The sequence below is a fragment of the Chrysochloris asiatica genome, unplaced genomic scaffold (genome assembly GCF_000296735.1).
Source record: "Chrysochloris asiatica unplaced genomic scaffold, ChrAsi1.0 scaffold00079, whole genome shotgun sequence".
Taxonomy (NCBI): Eukaryota; Metazoa; Chordata; class Mammalia; order Afrosoricida; family Chrysochloridae; genus Chrysochloris; species Chrysochloris asiatica.
The window spans coordinates 3,120,122-3,128,397 of record NW_006408597.1 but is presented as its reverse complement, the minus strand read 5'-3'; the positions used below and the strand labels follow the sequence as shown (position 1 = coordinate 3,128,397).

General features: G+C 39.4%; 1 protein-coding gene across 2 annotated transcripts in view; it reads right to left on the bottom strand.

Annotated features, from left to right (window-relative positions):
* Positions 1–297: 297 nt before the first annotated feature.
* ALDH6A1 (aldehyde dehydrogenase 6 family, member A1) overlaps positions 298–8,276 on the bottom strand; it is a 22,182-nt gene continuing 14,203 nt past the window's right edge. Inside the window, exons 3-12 of one of the 2 annotated variants that reach the window (XM_006865533.1) lie at positions 7,770–7,844; positions 7,448–7,609; positions 7,121–7,199; positions 6,246–6,548; positions 4,967–5,088; positions 3,322–3,511; positions 2,955–3,136; positions 1,420–1,599; positions 1,035–1,133; positions 298–681 (exon numbers count right to left, since the gene is read on the bottom strand). In XM_006865533.1, the coding sequence (XP_006865595.1) occupies positions 577–681; positions 1,035–1,133; positions 1,420–1,599; positions 2,955–3,136; positions 3,322–3,511; positions 4,967–5,088; positions 6,246–6,548; positions 7,121–7,199; positions 7,448–7,609; positions 7,770–7,844 (1,497 nt within the window). In that variant the 3' untranslated portion in view covers positions 298–576. The remainder of the gene's footprint in view (positions 682–1,034; positions 1,134–1,419; positions 1,600–2,954; positions 3,137–3,321; positions 3,512–4,966; positions 5,089–6,245; positions 6,549–7,120; positions 7,200–7,447; positions 7,610–7,769; positions 7,845–8,276) is intronic. The other variant, XM_006865534.1, reaches the window with a different exon arrangement.

Genomic DNA, 8,276 nt, shown 5'->3' with positions numbered 1-8,276 from the left:
AAAAACAGTGATTTATCCAATACATACTGAGGTATTCTTGAGAAGTGGTGATTTTAAAAGGCAATGATAGAATTAAGTAGTGGTTATGCTAGGAAAACAAAGTGGCATTTGGTAGAAAAGAAAGCAGTTGTCAACCTTTGGGTTAAATAGAAATGGGTTCTATTTTGTGTAGTGTGGGGTTATGTTTGAGAACCAACCAAAGGGTGAGCTGTTTCTGTCTTATTTCTCCACCCAGAAGTTCCTCTTCCAGTGACTAGAAGATCTTTACATAAATTAGCCTTCAAGAAAAAGGAACAGTTTTTAGAAAACATCTTAAACTCTCCTTCCCAATAAGCATTTCACAGTTAGTTACCTCAGAATAGAAGTAGGAAGAGCAAGTGAATATCTGGGTTTAAAGTTACACTAGGAGTCTCCTTATAGCAACTTTGCAGGGACTACTGGTCCTGAGAAAGATTTTAGCTACAAGGTATTCCAATCCTAGGGAATGGTTATTTATCTGAACGAAGTTGACAAGTGAAGTTGGTCAAGAATACAGGTGATTACTCAGGCTGGACTGAGTCTGGAACAGACTTGTTTCTAACGGCCCATGGTAGGCATGACTACTGCAGGTGAGGAGAGAGTGGCATCTTCTTCTTTCCACTGAGAAGTGATGGTCTTCAGCTGAGTATAGAACTGGATGCCCTAAACAGAGTAAAGTAAAATGAAGAGAATTAGCGTACATTCCCTGGGATTTCATGTCTCCTCTTTTCATCACTTTTTAAAATTTAAACTTTTTATTGTGAATTGAGTGAAAGTTTACAGCATATACAAAAGCTCCTTACCCAACACTGTATCACCTTGAGTTATTCAGGAAGAAACAGCTTTAGCAAAATCTTGTGAACTTTTCAATCTTTTCTAGGGGACCTACTGACAACATTGCTGAACTACATATGACCTCACAGAAGCTGCTGGCAGGTCTTTCTCTGCAGAATCCTTACTCCTGAAACACGTTCAAGAAAGTTTCTTAGAGAAAAAAAAATTTTTTTTAAAGTTACCTGTTTGCCATAGAAATTGGTGTCTCCCCTGAAGGAAGATCGAGACCCGGTGAATGAGAACATTGGCAAAGGCACAGGAATGGGGACATTCACACCCACCTAAAACAGAACATATCCATATCAAATACTAAGAAAATAACTCACACAAAGGAACTCTCCAGATACAAGCCAAAAAAAAACCAAAAAACCCAGAGAGATCAGTTTAATGCCCACCTTCCACCCCATCTTCCATCCTGGGAATTTTCATTCCTCAGGAAGAAAAGTGGCATTCTGGGAGATTAGAGGGGTCATTTTTAAGTTGCAATGACTGAACACTGTTTACTGTCTCCCTCAGACAGGAAACAGGAAATGGCTATAAAAATCTCCTAAAGTTCTGTTCACAAACCTGTCCAACATCCACGAGGTGGGAGTATTTCCGAGCAGTGGCTCCATTGGTGGTGAAGATGGCAGTTCCATTTCCATATGGATTGTCATTGACAATCTTGATCGCTTCATCCAATGTGTCTGTCTCCAGAACCACAAGAACTGGACCAAAAATCTCCTCTTTATAACAGGTCATATTTGGCTGCCAAGAATGAGGCATCCAGAAAAGAGGTCAGCTCTTAGATTCTAAGCTTATTATTTTGACATATTAGCCATCATTTACATGGACAGCATTCATGTTAGCAGTCTCTTAATCTTAAATCCTCTTCTCTGTGTTCTATTGCCATGCTCCAATTATATAAACAACTTGAAACTCCTTTTAACATCCTATTAACCTTTCCTTCCAGCACTGTTCTTTGAGGTCTCATGACCCATTGTTAGCTCTAACATTGTACAACTTGTTAATTTAAAAGTTGTTATTGAAAATATTCATGAAAACTCATTTTTTTTTTTTTAAATGAAAACTCATTTTTATAAATGAGTTGCATGTTAAACACAACAGGAGACATTTTCTGTTAAAAAAACCCTGTGCTAAGTTTTTGGTAACAATCGCAATTCATTCTCCTTCAACCCTTTGTCTCCCAAATGAATTTGTACATTTATATTTTGATATCGGATCAAAATATTCAGAACATCCTTGACTACCACAGCTTAGTCAGTTATGTTTGTTGCTGAAAAGTAGACTGTTCTCTATGGTTTTATAGCAAGAGAGTTCATAATTTCTACTAACATTCAACTTCTTATTCAGGATTATAATAGATTAATGAAGAATTAAAAAAAAACTCTCCTAACATTAATTTAGTCATCTTAAGACTTTCAGAATTTTGATAAATAAAATCTGACAGATCAGTTATTTGTCTTTTGTCATTTTCTGGTAAAGATACAGTAAAGTGTTGGGCACAAACTGGGCATTGAATAAATATTGAGTGATTGCCATATTGACTGAGACATTGAAATAGCTATTTGGAGGGACTTTAGAAATTTTGTAGAAAAACTTCATTATCTTGCAATTCCATATGAAGGTAAGTCAAAACAAGTGCAGACAATACTTATTTAGTCTTACTTTAGTGAAGAAGAAGGAGCCCGGGTGGTGCTGCAGGATAAGTGCTGGACTGCTAACCACAAGGTCTGCAGTTCAAACTCACCAGTGGCTCCACAGGAGAAACATGAGGCTTTCTGCTCCTGATAAGATTTACAGGCTTGGAAGCCCTATATAAGGACACCTGACTCAATGGCAGTGGGTGTGGGTTTTTGGTGGGTTAGAGCAAGAAAAGGCTCAAAGCCTTTTTAATGATTTAAAAGCTGCAAGCGCAGCAAATGAAGGTGAATGTGCTAAGGAATATGTTTCCAGTAAGGGTGGGTTCAGTCATTTCAAAGTGAGTACAAATTTACATAGCATTAAAGGGCAAGTAAGAGTTGTTTGTAGTTGGATGTTCATAACCCAGTCACTGCCTGTAATCACAGATTATCAATGACCTATTATCTCTGCTTGGGCACCTTGACATTTGAGATGATGGTTGGTCCAACAAAGTTGCCATTTTCATAGCCTTTGACTTTAATTCTTCGTCCATCAAGAAGGATGGAAGCTCCCTCCTTGGTTCCACTGTCAATCAGATTACAGACTCGCTCTTTGGCCTGGGGAGTAATCAGAGGGCCAAGATCAGCTCCAGGCTGGTCTCCTGCAAAACATCAGGGATTTAAAGTCTTTAGTAAAGTGAATTATGACTATTAACAAAAAGATGAATCCAAATGCCAAATATAAGAAAACAATGGTAAGAACAGATATGATTGCCTCCCAGGCCAGTGCTAAAATCAAGGGTTTAGAGCCACACATCAGATCTAATGGAGCTAGGTAGGTGATTACCTGCATTGACTCTCAGGTTTTTGGCTCGCTCCACTAGTTCTGGCAGCCACTTCTTGGCTTCTCCAACAAGGATCGCTGTTGAAAGAGCCATGCAGCGCTGACCAGCAGCTCCAAACGCTGCCCCAACCAGCTGGTTCAGTGTGTTTTCCTTATTAGCATCTGGCATGACAACTCCATGGTTCTTGGCTCCCTATATAAGCACAAAGTACACAAGTCTTTCTTGACCAAATATAATTACATTAAGAAATTAAGCAAAGAATCAGACTTCAAAAGAGAATTTTAAAGGCAAGGACTAGAGATTTCATAATCTGTTGCTTTGAGGGCATAAAGATTATAATTTTGATACTGCTGAAGTCTTGGCCCTGTTAAGCAAGTTTTCAGGTGACTGTTTCATCATTTTGGCAGCTGATATGTGTTTATTTAGAGCAAACTTTCCTCTCTTTCCCATAAAAATCCCATCACATTCAGTCAAATTAACTGGCTAGACATTTGCATATCAGAGTCAAGCAGAATGCCTTCTCTTTCCTGAGTTAGACAGGAAAGAACTAAACATCTTTCTGGAGTTTCCAGTTATAAGAAGACCGATATAAACAAAAGAAACACCAATAATAATGCTAGTTGTTGTTGTTAAGTGCTGTCGAGTCGGTTCCGACCCATTGACCCTGCATAGGGTTTCCGAGGAGCAGCTGGTGAACTTGAACCGCCAACCTTGTAGTTCAAATGGCTTTGAAGTCTGGCACATTAACCCACAGCGCCATACCAGGACTCCAATAATGCTAGGAGCTAGCTGCAAAGAAACATGGAAGGTGGATCTAAAAAACAATTTCTAGAAAATTAACTTGCTTCTAGGTAGAGTCTTAGAAACGTCTTTTCTATGTAATGTGGCATTATGGCAAATTTCTATATACACATTTCCATACACAGCATTATAGTTGAGTGTGTAGGTGATACCATATCTTCTTAGTTTTATACCAGTACACATAATGTTGAACACAGAATACACACAATGTAGTGAACTGGGAGAGGCATAAATGAAACTGACCAAAACAGATTCAGTCATGAAAGGAAAGCATATGTCACAAATAGTTGCCAACTTTGTGCATAGGTTGTTATCCTTTCTGTTCCATTAGCCCCAGGGTGAGAAATGCAACTGGAGTTTAGTATCAAATAACTGCCCAGTAACAGTTAACTGTGAATTTGGCAAGAAACTAGTAAGAGAACAGCAGAACTATGCAACCAAGTAAGCCACACTTCTATGGCATTAGCTGGCTCTTCCCAGTGCCTTAAATAGAGTGGGCCCTTAAAATTATATCTTCATGATAAGAACGCTCCTTAAAAGAAGGAAAGATTAAGGGCTAGAAGCATGGTATAAGGCAGAGAACAGGATAGGCAAGAAGAAAAAGGCCCAGAATTAGAATCTGGCTGTTAATCACTGAAGCCCAAAGAATTTTAAAAACATTCTTAGGGAGGACTGTGCTGGTGAATAAAATGACTTAATAGACTAATTAGGTACAAGGTTCAAGGAGAGACATTCAGAGTGAAATTCTAAGTAAGAAACTGGCATTAAAGTGGTTCTTCTGCTAAAGGGGTGTAGCTAGGTCATTTTAACATATCATAGAGATTAGGAAAAGGAATAAGAAGTCACCATATTGGCTTGCACTCTCTTGCCATGTCTTGACCCTCTCTCGAAAATGTACTCTCCCGCCTGGTTGGATCCCACAAAGCTGATTGCTTTGATGTCTGGATGATCACAAATAAAGTTTACAGCTGTAAGAAAAAAAATAATCACCACAAAGGAACAAAAACTACAGGGAATGCAAAATTCCCTCTCTTCACTGTTAGAAATTAGAGAAGTTCACATTTTTGTTTTTCTACCCTGGATTCTCATTTGAAGTTCTCTCCTTATTTGTTTTTCTTAAATTCTTTATAATTACAAATTTTATTTAGTCCTTCTTCTTTATCATTTTCTCATTTGCTCTTTGAAAATTGCTATGAGGGGGCTTCAAAATATCCATGGAAAAATTCCATTATCTTTTAATTCCATTTTCTACAAGATCTTTGAAGCCCTCGTACTTCTGATCTAACTGCAGGCTACAATTGTTATTTTCCTCCAAAGCAACAGACTTTCTTTCAATACTTGACCCTTCCTTTTTGTCTTTGAAAAATGATTATTTCCTCAACTATAGTTGTATACATGGGTTCTCAGATACTATTATGGCTTCCATATGAGAGGCAATATGATACAGAGTTTAAAAGCAAAAATAGTCTTTTTGGGTACACAGAGCCTGGCTTTGACAATTTCCAACAGTAGGAGCAATTTTTTTACTTCACTGTGCTCTAATTTTCTCATTTGAAAAATGGAAAAACAATAGTACCTACTTCAAAGAGTAAGGATTAAATGGCATAATATATGAGAAACACTACAGACAGTGCCTGGAACTCAGAAGCACTATTTAAGTATTGTTATTGTTAAGTGCCGTCGAGGCAGTTCTGACTCACAGTGACCTAGTATAGGGTTTCCAAGGAGCTACTGGTGGTTTTGAACTGCTGGCCTTGTGGTTAGCAGCCTGATGCTTAACGTACAGTGCCACATCAGGAAATTAAAGTATTAGCTATTATTATAAGAATTAGAAGGCCTTCAGTCTCTCTGAAGTCTACAAATTCTTGGCAATAAATATCCTCAAGAATTCTCAATATTGAAGTGAAAACTTTAATCTGTGTCTAGCCCTAATCCATATTTTGGTCTCCCAATGTATACACAGAGATGGCAAAACAGTCTACAAACATTGCCTTTGAACACAGGTTACTTACTGGTAAATCCTTACTCCATACGTTTCTCTTCCTAAAATGCCCCCTTCACCACACACCTTGACTCAGCATTTTTTGGTAGCCAGATTAACAGTCACATGTAGATGGGCAGTTACCTTCATGCTGTCCATGAATGATGTTCAGTGTTCCATCAGGAGCACCAGAGTCCTGCAGCAATTTAGCAAGAAGCATAGTTGCTCCAGGGACTCGCTCTGATGGTTTCATTAGGAAGGTATTTCCACACACCATGGCCATGGGAAACATCCAAAGGGGGATCATGGCAGGAAAATTGAACGGAGCAATGCCTGCACACACCCCCAGAGGCAGACGATAGGAATAAAGGTCCATGTCTTTGGTAATGGATGGCATGGTCTCTCCCAGCAAGAGGGATGTCACACTACATGCATGTTCAACCACCTCTGGAACAGAAAAGAAGACAGGCTACTGGCTTTCCATACTGCAAGCTACTTAGCTGTGTCATGTTCTCTCGAGCTCTTGAAGGAGCCCCAGGAGTGTACTGGATGATGACTTGAACTGCGAAGAGCAAGGTCAGCAGTTTGATCTACCAGTCACTCTGCGGGAGAAAGATTTACAGCCCCAGAAATCCAAACTGCCTTTACGGTTCACTACCACCACCACCACCACCTAGCTCTTCACACAGGAGTGAGTGCCTCAGGTCAGTGATGAAGAAAGAAACACTGACTTGTGCTTCTTCCATGTGAAGGGGTTGTACAAAATCCAATTGTCTCCAAATGGGAAAAAGACAAGTGAAATGCATATACCTACTAGGAGATCATTCAAGTAAAATAATGCAGTATAAATCTCACATATATCTGAGAAATACTGTCATTTTTCACAAGTATTAAAAAAGATATGAAGGGAGAGAAATAGCTACATAAAGAAGCAGCCTGCCATTTTGTGATCTTTGCTTCCCATACTCGATTTTTTTGCTCCTTCCCTGAACTGCTCCCATGAATGAATCCCAGCTTACGAAGGCCTCGAAATACATCTCCTTCGGCATCAGCTAGGGTCTTTCCTTGTTCCAACGTGATTAACCTGGCAATTTCTTTCTAGAGAGAAAAGACACAAACAGAAACAAATACAAGATGTGCTCCTTTTTAGTTCTCAGGTAACCAGAGAAGAATACACCTGGGGAGAAGCAGTACTTGGAAGAGGGTAATGGTCAATGCCTCTATGAATTGTAGAATCTTTGACTCTGGGTGGTAGAGTTAGGGAAGTCAACTAACAGGGCTTCTGTGGGAGTAACAAGTATCCCTTAGGCATCAATTTGGAAAATTATACCATTCAAATTTCTTACCAAGTTTTCTTTAATAAGTTGTTGATAGCGGAGCAGGACCTGCTGACGGCTTAATACGGAAGTGTCTGCCCATGTAGGAAAAGCCCGCTTGCAGGAAGCAAGAGCTGCATCCATTTCAGCCTTGGTGGCCTGAGGGACTCGACCAATGACCTCATTGGTGGCCTGATAAGAAAAAGCAGCACACCACACTCTGGTACTTCCCCACCTTCTACATTCTCCATCCATTCAGAGGCAGCAGGACGTACTTCATGATAGCTACCCAGGTTCCCGCTTTCCCACCATGATTCTAAAACTCTAGTTTTAGTTCCTAAGCTTTGCTTACTGGGTTGTGGATGTCAATCCATTTATCACTTTTGGAGTCAACAAATTTCCCATCGATGAAGAGCTTCACAGTTGACTGAAAAACAAAACCGAAAACTGTGTATTAGTTCATTGTTTTGTGTATTCCTTTCCCGTGCACACAGAGGAAGGAGTTAGGACTCATTCTGTTCTCTAGAAACATTACTACTAGAAAAGAGATACACAATATATTTGTCAATAGTGCATATTAAGATGTGGCACAATGTCTCAATACTGTGATCTCTCTGTGAATGAGAAAGGCGCTGCTAATCAGAGTGGAATTTAATTACTATTAACAAACAAGCCACATTACTGTGCAACATTCACCTTTGAAAGAGCAGCAGGCTTTGTGTCAACATAAGAGACCAGCACTTATGACTTTCTGTCACACTGCCACGAGCATGTATTACCTTTACAATCAAAAGACTTTAAAAAAGTTCCTATCAAACAATTAGGCAGGTTTGCATGGGTTAAGTGGGACAGAGGTAAA